The 21,382-nt window shown below is 32.8% G+C and overlaps 2 protein-coding genes across 5 annotated transcripts; one reads left to right on the forward strand and one right to left on the reverse strand.

Moving 5' to 3' along the window:
* The first annotated feature begins 4,945 nt into the window (after positions 1-4,945).
* LOC100814148 (carotenoid cleavage dioxygenase 8 homolog B, chloroplastic) lies at positions 4,946-9,242 on the forward strand. The gene is made up of 6 exons (XM_003522665.4): positions 4,946-5,411; positions 6,924-7,667; positions 7,957-8,150; positions 8,277-8,466; positions 8,573-8,675; positions 8,777-9,242. Exons 1-6 carry the CDS (start codon positions 5,088-5,090, stop codon positions 8,920-8,922), a joined length of 1,701 nt encoding a protein of 566 aa, XP_003522713.2. The 5' UTR covers positions 4,946-5,087; the 3' UTR covers positions 8,923-9,242.
* A 573-nt stretch (positions 9,243-9,815) lies between these two features.
* Positions 9,816-19,039, reverse strand: LOC100818936 (probable transcriptional regulatory protein At2g25830). Of its 4 annotated transcripts, none has more exons than XR_001387834.3 (6): positions 18,788-19,039; positions 18,548-18,609; positions 18,120-18,276; positions 12,707-12,984; positions 10,728-11,679; positions 9,816-10,250 (listed from the first exon to the last, which is right to left on the reverse strand). XR_001387834.3 is itself a non-coding variant. In XM_014774543.3 (5 exons), the coding sequence occupies exons 1-5, from the start codon at positions 18,983-18,985 to the stop codon at positions 10,247-10,249; spliced, it is 699 nt and encodes a 232-aa protein (XP_014630029.1). In that variant the 5' UTR covers positions 18,986-19,039; the 3' UTR covers positions 9,816-10,246. The 4 variants fall into 4 exon arrangements, 2 of the variants coding, with proteins under 2 accessions (XP_014630029.1, XP_014630028.1); XR_005891132.1 differs by having other exon boundaries at positions 9,816-9,945; positions 10,116-11,679; XM_014774543.3 differs by lacking the exon at positions 10,728-11,679.
* Positions 19,040-21,382: the final 2,343 nt, after the last annotated feature.

A 21,382-nucleotide genomic window follows, 5' to 3' on the forward strand; every position in this document is an offset into this window, starting at 1 on the left:
ATATATGTTATGTAAAGGTGATGAAATTTTAGTTGAGAACTTGACATCTGTGCAAGTAAATTAAAAATAAATGTTTAAAAAATCTTATTTTATGATTTTTTTAAATAAAATCTATCAATAAATTATTATTATTATTTTTGTTGAATTTAATAAATGATAAATATTTTTTTATTTGTCAATTTTCTATTAATGGTATGCAAGGGTGAGGTGTGAATTGAAGTTTATGTTCACACAAATATTTCAAAAAAAAAAAAAAAAAGAAGAGATCAAAAGAATTATATAAAAAGAGAGTAACTGTGGAATAGAGAAATATGGCTGACCTTCATCAACAGAATATTAAATAAAGTAGGTTCAGTTTGATTTTAATATAAGATTATGGTGAAATGGTTGAGGTGTAAATTTTCATAAACTATGTCATTATGGTGAAATTTTGCTCATAATTAATTGACTTAAAGCTGGAACAATAATACTGCGAGAGTGTGTTTGACAAAGAGTTACGTTCAACGTAACCTACATTCTCACTGAATTAACAAGAAAGTTACTCCTATATTTATGGTTTTGAAACGTGCAAATTTTCGTTTATAGGATTTCAAACGAAAATTCAAACACATGCTACATCGTTGGGTTTGGGCACTTTACTTGAAGGCCTGTGAAAACGTTAAGCTTAAGGCAGCACATAAGGAGTTACAGAAATCTGGTACCATTAAGAAACACATTTGTTTGTGTTTGTGCGATGCAGAGTGTTAATGGATTTAAGGATTGCTGACATGAAAGAAGATTGAGTGGCCAACATGCGGACCCAGATTGGACAACCATGCAGGTCAACCTATAAACTAAAAATATTTCTGTACTAAATCGCAAGTGGCACAATGAGCGTTTCCCACTTTCCAAAAGGGGTATGAACTATGTAACGAATTAACATCGATCATGTACATTAAATAATAACTCAAATAATGAAAAAGTGATAATGTGTATCATACTTCATTCTTTCAGAACATCATTATTTGCTCTCCTATTGAAATGCCCCAACGACTGCTGCACCTCTTAAGTTATTTCACCTCCACTTTGGACGGCAATATATATATTACGTTTCCCAGTTCATCATCATCGATGTTGCTGCCACAATTTGCTTCGTCTTTGTTTTTCTCGTTTTTAATTTGATTTCATATTTTGGTTTGAATAACACTAGTCAAATTATATTTGTATAATTAATTCAAAATGAGGTTAAGGGAATTTTTTTTTTTTTTTTGTATATAGTGACCAAATTGTAGCCAATTCTATCCATCACATTAGCAAGATGGAAAAATATTTTGTACAAATTAATTAACTTCTCTAAGAGAACCACTACTGATTCATAATGTTTTTGAGATAAAATGCAGTGGTCAGCTAGACCAAATGGAATTTACTATGAATATACACATAACTAGGTGTCATTGTTTCATATGTTTTGCAGGAATTAAATGAAAATCAGTAGGAAAATTGAAAGAAACCATAATTAAGTTAATTTTGCAGTGCTCCGTGTTGAGGTCAAAGTAATTAAAGTTTCAAAGATGTCAAATTTTCTTTAATTGCCAACAGCACAAGCATAATTACATGTTTGATTTTGAGAGGATTAGATTCTATATTAATTATGCATAAAGACAAACGTGGTGGGTTTTGGTACGATCAAATTTCAAGGTCAAAGAAAGAATCGATGCATTATGAGTAACATGCACCTCTGGAGGCGACATGCCATCCTACGATCACACATTATAAATTTGATCATGGAGAAGGAATCACTAGCTAACTACGAATTGAAAAATCGATGGATTAACAGTATATCTCAAAATATTTAATTCATAAGGTCCATGTTATTATTTAAATAATCATTTTACTTAACTAGTTACTGAAACTCCGTACTTTACAATTAGCTGATAATTTCCTTATTTTAGGCTTCAGATGTTGATTTCTTAGGCTTAGGTTATGTTTGGAAGGAAAAAAACTTACCCATTAGCCAAAAGCTGAAGTTTTTTTAGTTACAATAGCTAAACAAAAGATGAAGATTAAATTAAGATATCTGAAAGTTATTAATTGAAAGTTGTTTTTTAAAGAATTATTAATTGAAAGTTGATAATCCATCTTAATAAAATTTGCGATTGCTTAAAAAAAGTAAGATATGTTATTTAATAGAATTTGTCGTTGAAGCATTTATTGTGGCTTTTTTTACATAAAGCACTCTTGCTTATATAATTAAACAACAACCAACAAAGATTGATCCAAATGCTAAGAATCATATTTCACAAGAATATGGGTTTGAATCCCATTAATGATAGTTAAGCAATGTTGCATAACAATTTTTTAACAATAAATTAGTACTTTTCAGATCAAGAATTCATAGAAAATTTAAAAAAAATTAAATACTCACTTTAACAACTTTAATAATATAATAAATTTTGATGTAAAATTCTTAAATTTATATAATATTATAAAATCTATAAATTTAAAATAAATAATTCATCTAAGCAATAATATATTACGATTGATTTTACAAGTATTTATCAAATGACTTGTCGAACTAATAAGTAATGAATATAAAAAGTATCATAAAAAGATGTGTTTATATATATATATATATATATATATATATATATTTTTTTTTTTTTTTTTTTTTTTTTGTGCACACAAAAATCTTATTGTTGCTGTTGAGTTCCTTCGTCTAAGTATGTAGCCAAAAATAAATTTGAAATCGATGTTAACGCTTATAGAGAATTTCAAGGTAACTGAAGTTACATTTATTTATGGAGACGGATCTTTTTGAACAAATCTTAAAAAAAGGACTAAAGGCGACTTAGACATGCATATAATGGGATAAAGTTTATTTTCTGATCTCCTATTCGAATATGCATAGATGGGATAAAGTTTATTTTCTGATCTCCTATTCAAAATTTTGATAGGTGTACGTTATCTTTAAATCATATGACCTTTTATTTTAGTATGTACGATAAGTATCCTTCATTATTATAAGTAGGGTGTTAATTACCTTCAATCCAAATTGAGTCAAACTGACTTGAATAATTTAGGTTGGATTATTAATGTATTTGAGTTTGATTTCATAGTAAATACTACTAATATTAAGATTTTAAGTATTAGAGTTATAAGTGTTTGGAATTTTACTTTCAGGAATATTGTTATTTTTTCATCTTTTATCATATTTATTTTTTCTGTCATGTTTGTAATATTAATTGATCATATTTTGTTTACTTGTTTTAACAAAGTTGACTACGACAAATCTGGTTGCAGTAAAACTTATTGTAAAATATTAGTTTGTAGGAAATAATTATGATTCAGACTATTATAGTAAATCTTGCTGAATAATATTTTATTTTAATTTGTATTAGTCTATTTTAGAATATTATATTAACGATATTAAATGAATCAATTTTACTACTTTCAGACATATGATAATATTATATTAATTGTATTGAATATTTGGATGAATCATGATATAAAATAGTAGTTCTAAGAAAAAAAACAAATTTAAATAAGTAACCCGTTGGCCCAAATCAAACCAAATTGTTCACTAATGGGTTGGATTTCAAAGAAATTTTTAAAAATCGAACCGAATCAAACCAATCAAATTTTGATTGGATTGAATCCTAAATATGATCAAAATCGACCTGAACTGACCCGCAAACATCCCTAATTATAAGTGTAAAAGTTCTTACTTGAGATTTTAGACAAAATTAAAATAATTTCATGTTAATTGATCCACATGATTGATGATATTTTAGTCTTTATTTAATTCTTTATTTCTATTTTTTATATTTTAAAAAAATATGTTTTTAGTTCCTTTGTTAAGATTAAAAATAAGATAAAATGTATTTTAAGTCTCTATATTTTTTGTTTAATTTTATTTTTAGTACTCAAATTTTTATATTGTACAATGTAATCCTTGAAGTTATAAAAATCGTGTTTTAAATCTCTCCTCATAACTTGAAGTTAAAATACATGCAGAAAAGTGGAGTAAACCCATTGATTAAAAACACTTTTTTATAAAGTTTGGGGACTAAATTACATAACATAAAAATTTATAAGATTCAATAAAAAAATATAGAGAATAAAAACATATTTTATATTTTAGACGTATTATTTTTAAGCAATAAAAAAATTAAAATATTATATTAATAATTAATCTTGTAGAAGAATTTAATTGATCAGCAAGTAATCTCTCCTTTTAGTAATTTTTTTTTTCACTTACAATGTTACAATCCGAAATAGTATTCAAGAGATTTGAATTTAGTATCCCTCGCATGTATCATCTTAATGTTGGTGAAATATTTAAAAGTTCAAAACTTGGAATTTTAGTGAAGATTTGGGGGGGGGGGGGGGGGGGGGGGGGAGGAATTGAATGATTTTGTTAGATGCGTATTAGAATTAAAGAGGAAAACTTGGAGGTTTTAAGTAAAAAAAGTGTAAAACAACTTAATTACTTTAATTTAAAAAAATAATAATAAAATGAGAGTTTGAGGGTTTATTAAGAAAATTAATAAAAAAATAAAATTGTTTAATTTTAAAATTAGAGAAACTTAATTAATATAAAAAACTCTTAAAGGACCAATATCACACGTAATGCAAACTATAAGAATTAAAAGTGAAATTAATAAAAATATAAAAATAAACTCATTGCTAGCTATTTGAACTTTGCCGTGAACTTCTTCTAAAAAGAAACCTTTGCTGTGTACTTGAAAATTGAAAAGTACTAGTTTAATTATAATATATTAACTTGGCTGTCTTGGTATACTTGGCTAAATGAATAAAAATACATATAAATTAACGTATCAAAGTAAGGGCTGGAGAAAAAACAAGGCATGTCCCGTAGTGAGAAGGAATTCCACCAATCCAAGATTCCCACAAAGCAAATTACATGTTCACAAATCAATTCATGTCCCAAGACCGTCCTATAAATGCATCACTTCCCCTCCTCACTCTAAACGACAAGGGCTTCAAAGCAAATTAAACACACCTTCCATTTTCTTCTTCTAGTAACTCTCTACTCTTTCTCCAATTCCATAATTAATTAGCAACACCTCAGATATTCCACTTCGATCATGGCTTTCACCACCTTGCCTTCAATCAGAAACTCCATTTCATGCCCAACTATGCTTGTTCCTGACATGCCTCATAACAATATTTCTCTTCGAAATAAAGGCTTCATCTACAAAGGGCAACACGGTATTAATCTCCGAGACTTCACCAAGGCAAATGTTGCAAGTCCATCATTACCTGTGATTGCCCCACCAACACCGGAGGAACGGAAAGAAACCACCGCCGACGACCGCCATCACCACCACCACCACGTTGCATGGACTAGTATCCCGCAAGAGAGGTGGGAAGGAGAGTTACAAGTTCAAGGAAAAATTCCATTATGGCTGGTAAGTCTTCATTTTTTTATCGACTTAGTTGTTTCTTGTTAGTATTTGTTTTTGTTAGTAAAAAAATTTTCTCTACCCTTTTCTTCTTCCTTAACTCACACTTGGCCAACCGTAAATCTTTATACTTCATGCTCATGAAATCAAATTATCCCATATTTACCATTGATGTCTTTATGCATAATTTTTAAAGACAATCTTACTGCCGTTATTAAATCAAGTTTTAATAATCCATTTAGTTTTTATTTCTTAAATTTATTTATTTTATTTCATATAGTTAATAAGTGAATTTTTTAGTTATTGAAATTTAATAAGTAGATTTTTTAGTTTTCGAATTTACATTTTAATTCTTAAAAGGTCACCGTCGTTGAATATTTTTAACTTTGTTAGTTAAATAATCTTTAAAGATAAATATTTTTTGAAAATTAAAATATAAACTAAGATATTAAAAAATTCACTTATTAATTGTATAGATTAAAAGAGATAAATTTAAAATTTATAAAATTAAATAAGTTAGTAAACCTTAAATTAATTACTTGAGTTACCATAGAAAGTACAAAAGCAAAGTGAAAAGGAACAAGAAATCTTTTTGTCGCAAAACAAAAGGAATTCTTTTTTCTCCGGGAGCTACTCCGTCCATTATAAATTACAAAAATAATAATAGTAATCAATATAACTATTGATTTGATCCTCCGTGTAGTATAGGTTTGTTGGTCATCGTACACGTATAACGTCAGAGAATGAAAAACCAATAAGAGTGTATTATAATTACTTGAAACTAAATATATATGATGAATAATAAAGTATGTGTCAAAAATATTTTATATCTTAATTTGTTTTTATCAACTCTGACTATAAACACTCAAACTCGTATAAATAATTAATATATACAACATCAAAGGATCTTTGAATATGTAACCTCATCATTAGTCGTCGGGTATATTCCATGATACCAGATGCATACAACCCCATGTATACGCAAACGTCATCAGGTCGATCATTTTGTTGACTATAAAGTATAAAATAACGGTAGTATATATAACTAGGAAAATTATGTATACAAACCTATTTTTTCCGTTTGTTTGTTTACTTCGACAATGATTTTAGCCGTATACAAATAATAAGTATAGATATGCAAAATGAACAGCATACATGGTGGAAACAAATTTATAATAATTAAAGGAAAATTTTATTTATACAACTAATTATACAATTAAGAGCGAGAAAGAATGAATAAATTAAAATATAATATGGAAAATACTATTTTATTCGAATTCGTACTGCATGAATTTTCTATATTTATCTATATTATAACTACCTCCTGAATTGCGTCAAAAGCCTAGTTTTTATTTTTTTAAAAAAAAATTCAATATCTATCCAATAATATTTAAGCAAGTAGATTCGTATTTCTTTCGGGAGAAAAAATTCACACTGTATAGCATCGCTGCTATAATATTATATGATGGTACGAAAATAGAAAAAAAATAATGTATAAATATGAATAATTACATGCAGAAAGGAACGTACCTAAGGAATGGTCCGGGCATGTGGCACATAGAGGACTACAACTTCCGGCACCTCTTCGATGGTTACGCCACGCTGGTGAGGCTCGGTTTCCAGAACGGGCGGTTAGTCGCCGGGCACCGGCAGATTGAGTCGGAGGCGTACCGGGCGGCGAAGAAGAACAAGAAAATATGTTACCGAGAGTTCTCCGAGGTGCCTAAGGCGGCGAATTTCCTGGCCTACGTGGGGGAGCTGGCGAGCCTGTTCTCCGGCGCGTCGTTGACCGACAACGCGAACACCGGCGTGGTGAAGCTCGGTGACGGCAGGGTGGTTTGCCTGACGGAGACTCAGAAAGGGTCCATAGTGATAAACCCTGAGACGCTGGAGACAGTGGGGAAGTTTGAGTACAGTGACTCATTGGGGGGTCTTATTCACTCTGCACACCCCATTGTGACGGATAACGAGTTTTTGACGTTGTTGCCTGATTTGGTGAGAGCAGGGTACCTTGTGGTGAGGATGGAGCCTGGCACCAATGAGAGAAGGGTCATTGGAAGGGTCAACTGTAGGGGTGGTCCTGCACCTGGTTGGGTCCATTCTTTTCCTGTTACTGAACACTATGTTATTGTGCCTGAAATGCCGTTGAGGTATTGTGCTCAGAATTTGCTCAAGGCTGAGCCTACTCCCTTGTACAAGTTTGAGTGGCACCCTGAGTCCAAAGCTTTTATGCATGCCATGTGCAAGACTAGTGGGAAAATTGTAAGTTAATTACTCATCTCTCTCTATCTCTAATTAATATATATGATGATGTATATTGATAGGACAAAACTTTGGTATTGTTCTTCGATCATAATTGAAATTTCATTTATCTTAGTATTCTATATATGTTGAGTTTTAATGCAATTTATTTTGCCGATTGAGAGTGTAACGTACGTACTATAAGTTTTTGCACAAATATATTATTGATATGGTGTTTGTTTGTTTGTTTCACTTATTAAGCTTTATGCTATGGACATTAATATTAATGATGGATGTGTGATTTGGAAAGGTGGCAAGTGTGGAAGTGCCTCTGTTTGTTACTTTCCATTTCATAAATGCGTATGAGGAGCAAGATGAAGATGGGAGGGTGACGGCGATTATTGCCGACTGTTGTGAGCATAATTCCGATACTACCATTCTTGATAGGCTTAGGTTACAGAACCTTCGTTCATTTAATGGTGAAGATGTTCTACCTGATGCTAGGTAATTGATGTTGATATATAAATGTCTTCGTCTTTTCTAAATGATCATATATAAATAAATACGATTGGCTTCTATGTATGAATGAAAATAGTCTAAAATCATGGTTTGCTTTATATTGATTGACAGGGTTGGTCGGTTCAGAATACCACTGGATGGAAGTCCATATGGAACACTAGAGGCAGCATTGGAGCCAAATGAACATGGGAGAGGCATGGACATGTGCAGCATAAACCCTAATTATTTAGGGAAGAAATATAGATACGCATATGCTTGTGGAGCACAGCGACCTTGTAACTTTCCCAACACCCTCACCAAGGTTTGATTTAAATTTTAGTTTTTTAAAACTTTCTGTCAGAAATATATTTGGATTCCCACATATATATATTTAGTTGAACGTGCTTTGGTATGGAATATATGTTCAGCTTGATTTTGAATTGAAGAAGGCTAAGAACTGGCATGAAGAAGGTGCTGTGCCCTCAGAACCCTTCTTTGTGGCACGACCAGGAGCAACAGAGGAAGATGATGGTTAGAACTCGATCCTTTAATTCAAGCATTAATTATGCTTTCTTTTTCTTCAATACACTTGACCTACAGCTTCTAACCTGTTTTTTTCTCTCATATGCCAGGCGTGGTAATCTCAATTGTCAGTGAGAAAAATGGAGAAGGATATGCGTTGCTGTTAGATGGTTCCACCTTTGAAGAGATTGCTAGGGCCAAATTCCCCTATGGACTTCCATATGGGTTGCATGGATGCTGGGTTCCAAAAGAGTAGCGAACTCTATTCTATCACTCAAGATTGTGTTGTCATATATATGAAATCTGCTTTGAAAAAACGACGCAACACTGCTTGGAAGCACTACACCTATAGAATATACTCTTTTTTTTTTTTTTTTTTTAATTCTAGTGCAATATATATACTATTATACAACTATACTAAGAATTCAAGCGATAGTGATCCATGATGTATGTATTGTATGTGTACGATAAAGTAGCAACTATGGAATTCGTCGTCTTCCACTCAGCATTTTGTACATCGTACTTCAACATGTATTATATCATTATATCAATGAGTAATCTCATTTTTTTTTCTCAGTTCTGTAACAACTAACAACCAATCCTTATTCAAAATAATTTCCTTTCACGTAATCCAAAGGTAAATTCTTAAAAATAACAAATGATGCACCATCATCTGGCCACGTTCCATTGGTCAGAGCATTAACCAGTTAGAAAATATTGTTAAGATATGATGTCAGAAAATTAACGAATATTTTGGACTCGGATAAGGTATCTATCAAAACTTGACGCTCAGATCCGTCATACACCAGTTTGGCATTGACAATAATGAGTTTTTTTAGCCATTTCAAATAAATATTCAGAGTGCGTCACATTTATAGCTACAAAACCAACTCTTCTAACTGACATCACCAGTCAATGGTTACCTTGGTTGTTCTCGTATAAAAACGAATCTTGAAAATTTCTAAAGCGGCATATATATAAGTCTCAGCTTCTTGGTTTACATGCAAAAATTGTAATAATATGTGAGCAAAAAACCAGTTCCTTGACTATCTTCTTCATACGTAATAAGACCAATTATATACTAAAGTATAGAAAAATTCAAGATGGTTGCAAAGAAATTTCTCCGGGATCATCGTACCCAACCAGAAGGAATCAAGATTTACTGTTTTATTATTATTGGACTTTGTAGTTTGTCATATAAGACGATACATGATTTAAATATCCTCGGTTTTGAATCAAATAATTTCAAAATGAAATTCCCTTCCCAGAAAGCATTCCTCTGGCCACCCTCAAAAAAAAAAAAAAGGAAACAGATTAAATAGTAGGTATACATGTGTCAGATCTACAAATTTCTCACCTGAGGCATCCCCAATAATTTTTAGAGCCTATTTTCATTTTGCAAATAGACCGTACATAATGTGATAGGAACTCCCAGGGTCGAAGAATAACCTTGAGTTGTCTGCTGAACAGCTTTTAAACATATAAAAATTACTATTTCTGATCTGTATAAACAGCATCAACATCATCAAGCTCAAGTAGTTTGCTCATAAGTTCCTTGTTCAAGTCCATAGCCTCATCATCTACCTGAAAAATCAAGAATAACGGACTCAGGTTTCTGATATAGAAAAATTATAGATACAGTTCAATATACCACAAAGACATGCTCAAACAGCTGATGGGATGAACAGTCTCATCCTTACAAAGTATGAAGGGGGTTTGAGATTGCATTTAATTGCCTAGAGATTTGTCTATTCACAACAAGAGTTCAAGGATACAAGTAATAAATTCTAAAACTTACACAGAAGAAATAACAACGAAGAGAAGAAAAGTTGGGGTAGGGGAGATGAATGTAAAGAATTCAAAATCTCCTCCTTAGTTTTTACTTCACTGATATTTTTTAATTTTCTTCCCTCTTTCCTAAGAAATTGAAAACGAAGGCCTAGGATAAACATAATGGATATGACTTGTAAAACTTAAGGGTTCCCTAGATTAACAATTATAGAAAATCAATAGGATCTTGAAATATATAATTCTCACAAATAATAGATAAATAGTGCGTACCTTTTTCGATAGTGAGACTTCTCTCCGGTGTACTTTGATTCATTGGAAGAAAAGAAAAACAAGATTTCGCTTCCTTGACTATTTTTTCTGTCTTTCTACGTTCATGATGACTAGAGGTTAGAGAAAACACTTTTTTGTCAGGAAGATGACCTTGTTTCACGTTAGTGGATATTAACCCCTTTTACTACTTCCATCAAGTAGCAGTTACCTTTAGAAACTTATTTTATCTAACCCAATTATAATTTAGTCTTTAATTATTATTTATTTATTTATTATTCCTTACATAAGTCACATACATGTCACATGAGACATTAATTCTAACTTTATCCTTTTGAGGGTAAAGTAACAAATCTCAAACATTGATGAAAAAAATCAACAGTCATGTTACGTGCACATGCTGATGCCTAACAAATCATGCATGTGTTGAAATATCAACAGTTGATTTTCTCATTGATGACCGAGATTACGTACTTTACCTTGGCTTACTTTAAAAGAGTCAAATCCAAATATAATTGGGGAGATTTTGTAACATGTAAATCTGGAAAACAACTGTTAGAAATAATATTTATAGTCTCCAAGAAAGCTTCCCTAAAAAGGAAAAGTTTGTCTGCAAATGGAACATTTTAAAAATGCAATACAGGCAGAAGAACAGAACAGTGAATCAGGAAAAGGCAACTCCCAAACTCATTTAAGAAATTGCATATTGCCACATCACAGATTAAACTTACACATTTCGGATTGTTTGCTTGTCAATATTTGTATTATATGAATCCAAAAGGAGAAGGAAGAAAAGAGAAATGAAAATCCAAGAAATGAAATAGCATATACAGTAGCCAATAGAAATTAGAAACAAACCACAACCAGGGTATTTGGAAGAAGCTCAGAACTATTATCACGCAGCTTAGATGGTATAAATGAAAAGTTCTCTGAAGAACCTACAATTTTATAATACCTGACAAAATAAAAAAAAAAAAAATGAATTCTAGCAGGCAAGCTACAATTTTATGCTCTCCTCTCCTTGTTGTAAAGATCTAAATAAACAGAACAGCAAAGATTGTAACTTATTTGAGGCATTATACACCTATCAAAGATGCCAAGTAAGTAGACTAATTTAAGTGTGAGAGAAGAGACTACAAGATCAAGCAACCCTATTACAGAATACAGATCACGCAATGGTGTGAGAAATGCTTACCCAGTATATATAGCAAATCAGGGAAGTGAATCAATTTCACACCAGTGTAAGATTTGATACACTTATATCCAATAACTCCTAAAGAAAGTGATTTTTATAAATGTATCTGTTAAGTTGTAAGTAACTATTTCTAAATGGATTTTGCTTGCCAGAATTTAGAAAATTTGAAGAAACAATAAATATCTATATGAATAGCTGACATTTTATTTTATTTCAAAAACATATTATTTAAATATTAAATGAAAGACCAGCATTTCCTTTATCCCAGGCCAACATCATAATTGTAAGACGAGAATTGCTGCAGATGGCACTCTGAAAATGATCACAGGCAATAGAGAAGTCTTTGTTTTAAATATTAGAAGCTTGGGTTTTAATGCAGATAATCAATTTCCACCATTATCCATACAGCTTGGGTTGGCATTGGGGCGTTCTGTTGTGGATAATGTGTTCCATCCATGGATTTTGAATGGTTGATTGTTGACCCCAATTATCAATCTAAGATTGTACCGCCGACCACTCAAAGTCAGCTACATTATGTAAAGTAATGATTTTATTTAGACTAGCCAATCTATTCTTCAATAATTGGTAAAAGAAAAAGGATTTGATGAGTCAAATGGATGATTTCATTATTCTTTCCCACCACCAAGACTAAGCAAATGCCCCTGACCTATTATCTTGTAGACAGAGCATAGAGACAAGAATACAAAAGGCCATACGCTTTTTCCAATGAAGACCAGAAATTTGATTGTAACTTAGAAACACAATAAAATGAATAGGAGAGCATTACCTTTCTGACCTATCCTCTTCAGTGTCATCTTCATAAGTTGGAGGTTCAATTACATCCTCAGCTCCAGCATCTAAAGCAATGGCAAGCAGCTGATCTTTATCAGCATTAGTGGCTTTAATATTTACTAACCGAACACGTTTAAACTTAAACGTCACAGATCCAGAATCTGCCATCTTTCCTCCATAGTCCCTTATCACTTCTCTAATCTTTGTCACTGAACGATGTACCTTATCAGTTGATACCTCAACTACCATACTAACTCCTCCATAACCATAAACCTGAAGGGTAAATGTAGAAGGATATGAGTTAAAACAATATTCCAGGAACAAAATTTTAAAAATATAATCCACCAAAAGATTGGTAGAGTTGAAGGTATTTAGTACCCAAGGATGGGTCCAAACAAAAAACTCACCCATTCCCACACGGCTGGGCCAAGTTCAACCCCATCTAGGAACCTAGACGGCTTTTTAGTAGCTTTTTAAAAAAATAAAAATAAATAAAAGTAAAGATTTTATTTCATAATATTTTTTAGATATTAAAAGTGAGGATGGGTTATGAACTGATTTTGCCCAAACATCCATTTGGACAAAAGTAACAATTGTTGGATCAAGTGGCCTCAGAATAATTAAGAAAGGAGGGTTGAATTAATTATTAATGTACCTTGACTAATTAAAACTTATCTTTCTTAATGCTACTAGATTTAATTAGGCTTTTACTACCAAGTTAAGAAAGTAAAGAACAGTAATTGAAACTTAACCAAAAGTAAAAGCAATAATTAAAAGTGCACAGCAGACATTAAAAATGTAGGGAAGAAGAAGACAAACATAAGAATTTTATACTGGTTCGGCAACAATCCGTGCCTACATCCAATCCCCAAGCAACCTGCGATCCTTGAGATTTCTTTCAACAACAACAACAACAACAACGCCTTATCCCACTAGGTGGGGTCGGCTACATGGATCAACTTCCGCCATAATGTTCTATCAAGTACAATACTTCTATCCAAACCATTAATTTCGAGATCCTTTTTGATAACCTCTCTTATAGTCTTTTTGGGTCTTCCTCTGTCTCGAATTGTTTGTCTTCTCTCCATCTGGTCTACTCTCCTCACTACAGAGTCTACCGGTCTTCTCTCTACATGCCCAAACCACCTAAGTCTATTTTCCACCATCTTCTCTACAATAGGCGCTACTCCAACCCTCTCTCTAATAGCTTCGTTTCTAATTTTATCCTGTCGAGTCTTACCACACATCCATCGCAACATCCTCATCTCCGCTACACCTACTTTATTCTCATGTTGGCTCTTGACCGCCCAACATTCTGTTCCGTACAAAATCGCCGGTCTTACCGCAGTCCGATAAAACTTTCCCTTTAGCTTGATCGGTACCTTTGCATCACATAACACCCCCGATGCTTTTCTCCATTTCATTCATCCTGCTTGAATGCGATGATTCACATCCCCTTCAATTTCCCCATCATCTTGTATTACAGACCCAAGATATTTAAACCGTGTGACTTGAGGGATAATATGGTCTCCTATTTTCACCTCTGAGTTAGAAACCCTCCTTCTTTTGTTGAACTTACATTCCATATACTCCGATTTGCTTCTGCTTAGGCGAAAGTCATGTGTTTCTAGAGCTCGTCTCCAAGTTTCCAACCTCTCATTCAACTCCTCCCTCGACTCTCCAAGGAGGACTATGTCATCTGCAAAAAGCATGCATCTCGGCGCTATCTCTTGGATTTGTTCCGTGAGGACATCCAGAATTAAGGTAAAAAGGTAGGGGCTAAGGGTTGACCCTTGATGTAAACCAATTGTGATGGGAAAATCGTCTGACTCTCCACCCTGTGTCCTAACACTAGTCGATACCCTATCATACATATCTTGGATAGCTCGAATATATGCAACCCTAACCCCTTTCTTCTCTAGAGCTTTCCACAAAATCTCTCTAGGCACTCTATCATATGCTTTCTCCAAGTCAATAAAAATCAAGTGCAAGTCTTGTTGGGCCATGCGATATTGCTCCATCACCCGCCGTAATAAATAAATCGCTTCCATGGTCGACCTTCCCAGCATGAAACCAAATTGATTCTCAGTAACTTGAGTCTCCTTTCTTAATCTCCGTTCGATCACTCTTTCCCATAATTTCATGGTATGACTCATGAGCTTGATTCCCCTATAATTTGCACAATTTTGTATATCCCCCTTGTTCTTATAGATTGGCACTAACGTGCTTCTCCTCCATTCCTCCGGCATGCGTTTTGACCTCATAATTTCGTTAAAGAGTTCGGTGAGCCACTCAAGACCTCTATCTCCAAGAGTTTTCCACACTTCAATAGGTATGTTGTCTGGCCCCACCGCCTTACCATTACTCATTCTTTTCAACGCTTCCTTTACTTCCTGTTTCTGAATCCGACGATAGTAATTATAGTTTCGGTCCTCTTCTCTTGTGTCTAGACTGCTAGAGTCATATCCATATCCATCATTAAATAAGTTGTGGAAATACGCCTTCCACCTTTCCTTGATATCTTTTTCATGCACTAAGACTTTGCCTTCTTCATCCTTAACACACTTTACTAGATCCAAATCTCTAGTCTTCCTCTCTCTACCCTTAGCAAGCCTATATATAGATCTTTCTCCGTCCCTGGTTCCTAGAGCTTGGTATAGTCCGTCAAAAGCTTGGGCTCTTGCCTCACTCACCGCCTTTTTGGTTTCATTTCTAGCTATCTTATACTTATCCCAAGTTTCAGAATTTCTACACCTAGACCACTCCTTGAAACACTCCTTTTTTACTCTAACTTTGCTCTGAACATTTTCATTCCACCACCACGATTCTTTACCCCTAGGTCCAAAACCTCTAGATTCACCCAACGTCTCTTTAGCCACTTTAATAATCTCTTGGGACATCTTGTTCCACATATCATTTGCACTTCCTTGTGATTGTCCACACCAACCCTCCCATATCTTTTGTTGGAAGATTCCTTGTTTCTCACCCTTCAAGTGCCACCATTTGATCCTTGGTGCCACCAGAGGACTTCTTCTCTTTGCCCTATCTCTAATTCTTACATCCATAACCAAAACTCTATGTTGGATAGTCAAGCTCTCTCCCGGGATAACTTTACAGTTCAAGCAATACTTCCTATCAGACTTCCTGATAAGGAAGAAATCTATCTGAGAACATGTCCCTCCACTTTTGTAAGTGATAAGATGTTCCTCTCTTTTCTTAAACCATGTATTGGCTATAGAAAGATCCAAAGCCTCCGAAAACTCCAAGATGGATTTACCCTCCCCATTCATCTCCCCTAGGCCAAAACCCCCATGCACCCCCTCAAAACCTCTAGCCACGCTACCTACATGTCCATTGAGATCCCCTCCTAGGAAAACTTTCTCTCCTTGGGGTATATCCTGAAGTACCCCTTCTAGATCCTCCCAAAATTTTACCTTAAAGTGTTCTGCTAACCCAACCTGAGGTGCGTACCCACTAATAACATTAAAGGTGTCCTGTCCCACTACCAATTTTAAGACTATGATACGATCTCCTACTCTTCTTACATCCACGACATCCTTCTTCCACTCCTTGAGATTTCTTTCAACCTTGTAAAAACCTTTATAAGCAAAGATGTACCCTCCCTTGTTCTCTTTGAATAACCAAGTGGATGTACCCTCCACTTGAACTGATCCACAAGAGATGTACCCTCTCTTGTTCTCAGTTACAACAACCCAAGTAGATGTACCCTCTACTTGTACCACAAAGGATGTACCCTCTAATGTGTTAAGACAAAAGATTCTCAAGCGGCTAATCCTTTGAATCTTTGTAAAGGAAAGCAAAAGATATCTCACACGGTTAGTCCTTTGAAATCTTTTGTTTAAGGGAAAGGAAAGAATAAAAAAGAATTCTCAGACTGAATCCTTTTGAATTCTCTTGAAAAGGGAGAAGGGAGACACAAAAGAATTCAGGCGGTTAGTCCTTTGTTCTTTTGGAAAAGGGAGAAGAGAGACACAAAAAGAATTCAAACGATTAGTCCTTGTCAAATTTTTTTTGGCAAAGGGAGAAGAGAATGAAAAGATATAACACACTTTTGTTTTCTGCAGAAGAACAAGGTTTAGAAAATAGAAAACTTAGAAGGCTTTTTGGCAAAGGAAGAAAAAGAAAGATGAGTTGTAAAGGTTTCAAGATTTCTCAAAAGTTGTTCAAGAAGTTCTAAAAAATTGTTAAAATGCAAGTCAAGGTCTTGCTTTTATAAACTCTTCATGTCTGGTCAAGAAAACCATTGGAAGAGTTATAACCTTGAGAAAATCTTGAGAAAACCATTGGAAGAGTTACATCTCTTGACTTTTTATTCAAAACTTATCATTGGTAATCGATTACCATAACCATGTAATCGATTACACAAAGTATTTTATGAAAAAATGTGACTCTTCATAATTGAATTTGAATTTCAACGTTCAGATACACTGGTAATCGATTACCAATATATTATAATCGATTACACCATTTAGAAATCATTTGGAACGTTGCAAATTCAGTTAAAACTTTTTGAAATCAAATTCTATCATTGGTAATCGATTACCAGAGAGTAAATACTCTGGTAACTTAAAAAAATTTGAGAAAACTTTTCTTATAAAACAAAATTGTGCTATGTTTGGTTTTTGAAAAATCTTTTTCAATACTTCCCTTGTGAAGTCTTGACTTGTTGCTTCTTAGTTTCTTCTCTTGAATCTTGAATTCATCTTCTCTTGAATCTTGATTCTTCATGATGTCTTTTCTTTAATCTTGAACTTGTTGACTCAATCTTGACATCATTCTTTTGGACTTTTTGTCATCATCAAAACTACTTGAATCATACTTGATTCATCATCATGAAGCTTGCTTCTACAACAATTTGCTTATGCCCAAACAGATATTTGAGATGTTAAGGAACCCCAATTAATTATGGCAATGGAAACTGAATGTTATTTATTTTTAATATCCAATTATCCAAAATGGATTTGGTTTCTTTCCTTTACCTTAAGAGCATGACAGTGCCATCTTACAAAAGAGGACAAACAAACTACTTCTGTGTAAGATTAGTGAACTACTTGTAAAGATGTGTATCTACACAAGAATATTTATGCTTCTCTCTCAAAACAATGAGAGTCATGTTCTTCAGAAAAAGGAGATGATCCAAATATGCCCACTGCCCAGGACGAAGTTCTACGGTGCAAGCACCATCTTGAAATTCTATCCAAACATGCTCCTTATGGTTAAACAACAGTAAAGTCCTTGAGCAAACAACATAATGCTTAAGAAATATATATTACTCATTTGGTTACAACTTACAAGGTGAGATGCATACTATACCACCTAGCCCCAAAATTGGACCCAAAAATACCTGTCCCATACCTATCTGTTTCCCCAAAAATACCTCTACCAACCTTGTAGGCTTTCTCGATATAAGCCTCTTGTCCTTTCTCATTAGCTCTCTTGATATTGCGGTCAACAATATCTTTAGGGAGATCAAGCTCCTTGGCTTTCCCAAGTACAGCAGCCAAAACTGAATCGGATGTTACATTTGGACCACCTCTCTTTACACTGTCATTCAACATAATCAATAACGAAAAACAAGACAGTAACAAACTCCTCTAGTTTGAACCAATATGAATTACAGAATGGATTGGGGTCAAATTCAGGAAAATCAGGCATCAGTGCCACTTGCAGTAAAGTAAAGAAAAACCAAAAAAAAAAAAGATAAGGGATTATCTGGTTAACTATTTCACATCATTAATTCCTGAGAATTGGAGGGTCAATTTGCTGAAATAACTTGGTAGCATAATAAAAGTGACGTAACAGATGAAGGACTTACGCAGACACGACTTCCTTTCCGATCCTTGAGTATAGTTTTGTTTTCTTTGCATCTTGGGCTCCCTGTAGTAAATAGAAGTTTTGAGAGAAATAGGAATGATAATAATTGGAAAATGCTATGCACCAAACAGCAACCCAACAACACTAGAGTAGCAATGGTATGTCCTTTAAATAAATGAAGCCGGGAGGAAGAGAAAATGAGTGGCACAGGAATTTGATCAAACAGGTAGCATGCATAAACCTTTCTCCCGGCAATTTTGATGGAACGGCGACCCATACAAACAGGAGTGGAAGGCCATATCCTTCTCACTTGGGAGTTATCCCTATTTGCATCGAACCATAAGCTTTTGCGGCGAACGAAGTTGGAGGGGGAAAGTGAAAGCCGAGCTGTCAAAGCCTGAAGCTGAAGCACTGCTCTCATCGTCGTTTTATTCCTCATTCAACCCACACGCATGCAGGGTGACGCCACGGAACTTCAACTCTTCAACATAAGTATTTCTCTTTTCAACACTATGTATATTTATTTTTATCTTTTAAGAATAAGCTAAATTAATTTCACAAAAATTTCAAAATAAATTCAAGTTTTTAAATATTGTTATTGGATAGGTGTTAGTTCCTTTTTTCTGTTATAAATTCAAGGCTTACTCTCTTGTTTATTAAATATCATGAATGTATGAGTATATTTAAATTTAGGTAAATTTTAAAAATATAAATTAAGAAAATGTTTGATATAAATTAGTTTTAAAAAATATCCATAATTGATTAGGGTTTAATTCAAATATATACAAATAAAAATATTTGACCTTATAGGAAATATTCATGTAATTAATTAAATATAATCTAAAATCATAATTTAAAAGATCAAAAGTTTTTTTTTGACAAACATAAATATCAAAAGTTAGGAATAGTATATATATATATATATATATATATATATATATATATATATATATATATATATATATATATATATATATATAATTCTCTAAGAATAATAGGTTAATAAGAGTGGATTAAAATTAATAAGTATTAGTAACATCTTTTTTATTAAATGCTTTTACAGCATTCTTTTTTTTAATAAGTAAAATTCTATGTTGCCCAATTACTAAAGAGTAGGCTTGATTTATTCGGTGAGATTCACTCATGATTTATTAAATAAAAAATTCTTAAAATAGTAAACAATATTTTTACTAGAATTCCTCATTGAAAATTAGAAACTTCTTCGTACCGTTAACTTTATAAAAACATATGTATCTTTTAATAATTGGTGAGTAATATATATATACTCTTAGACAGAAACAAAAAACTTCAAATTTAATTAAGTTCTAGAAGAAGAACTAATCTTATAGTCAGCTCAAAATATTCAAGTTTGTGGGATACTTGGTGTTACTAGAAAATAAAAAATTCTAATTAAATAAAATAATGAACACAAAAGATTATCCACTTTGTCAAATTCCATATATACAGTTTCCTTTCTGGGCTTTCATAACAGCCCGTTAGTACTAAAACAGACATGGGTCGACCTCGACCCAAACAAGACCTTGGTCTTCCAAACAAAGCTATATGCCATGACAAAAAAACTTACACGATCCATCTAAAATTTAATTTTCAATTTTAAGTAACCAAACACAAATCCATTTCGATTAAAAAAACAATTCTGACTCAAGTTATTCCTTGAAATTTAGACATGTTGAACAATTAGTATTTTCCATACAAAATTTACACTGAACTTTTTGGTCTTCAGTTTTAAGGGAATCCAGTTATCTAAAAAAAAAGGGAATCCAACATCAACAACCTAAGCATATACCTTACATTAATTTTTTTTTCTCAGATTATCCCACGTGTTTTCTTTTCTACAAAACAGATTACTCCCGGTTTTAAAATGTGTTAATCTTTTTCACAATAAAGTTTTAGTTTTTCATTTTATAGGGTTGGCAAATCATTAGATGAAACATTACTCCACTACATAGATTAAAGAGATCAAGAAATGTTTATTTTGTTTTTTTTTTTACCAAAACTGACAAAATGTTTATATTCTGTGTATTTTAACGCAAGATCATTTAATTAAGTGTATTTGTATGTTTTATAACGATTCTATTTAATAAAATTTTAAATCACTGTTTAATTAATTTAAATGAAACATTTAACAGGAGAGAATTTTCGTTTAACTAATGTTCACATCAAGTTATTCTTTTCCCCTTCCGAATATAGTTGGGGGAAAAACCATTACAGTATCAGCTTTTAGTTAAAAAAATCATACTTGTTTCCTATAAGCATGCGTGTTTTGTCTATTACATAGTTATCAGCTAATAAAGCAGTTCATATTCATAACATGGTCCATGGGGGCAACAAACAACAAAATACTATTAATATTTTTGAATAGTGTTTAAGTTGATTGGCAGTTGGTGGTTGGCATGATTGAAGCAAACAATGATGCAGTGGTTAAAAAAAGGCAATAAGATTTTGTGCCAGTTATGCAATAATAATAATATATTCATCTGCTTCTATTCATATTAATCATATATAACCATCAGCACCTATGGTGTGTTGATTCATATTAATATCAGAAATTCCTACACAGACAAAGGATTAAACATCAGAATAGATATATAAAGATATATAGAGATGAAATGGCCACATGAAATTTAAATTAAGGTCCCACCAGCCACGTGTTCTGGGAATTAAACAGCACATTATATGGTTTGACATCTTGTGATTTTGTCTTTGCCCTTAACTTTGGACTTTAATTAATATATATCTTCTTATTTTCTTTCTCATAGTAGTTTCGAAAGGAAAAAGAAAATAATCATGTGATGCTTGGCTGTCTTTTATATAT

The sequence above is a fragment of the Glycine max genome, chromosome 4 (assembly GCF_000004515.6).
Source record: "Glycine max cultivar Williams 82 chromosome 4, Glycine_max_v4.0, whole genome shotgun sequence".
Taxonomy (NCBI): domain Eukaryota; kingdom Viridiplantae; phylum Streptophyta; class Magnoliopsida; order Fabales; family Fabaceae; genus Glycine; species Glycine max.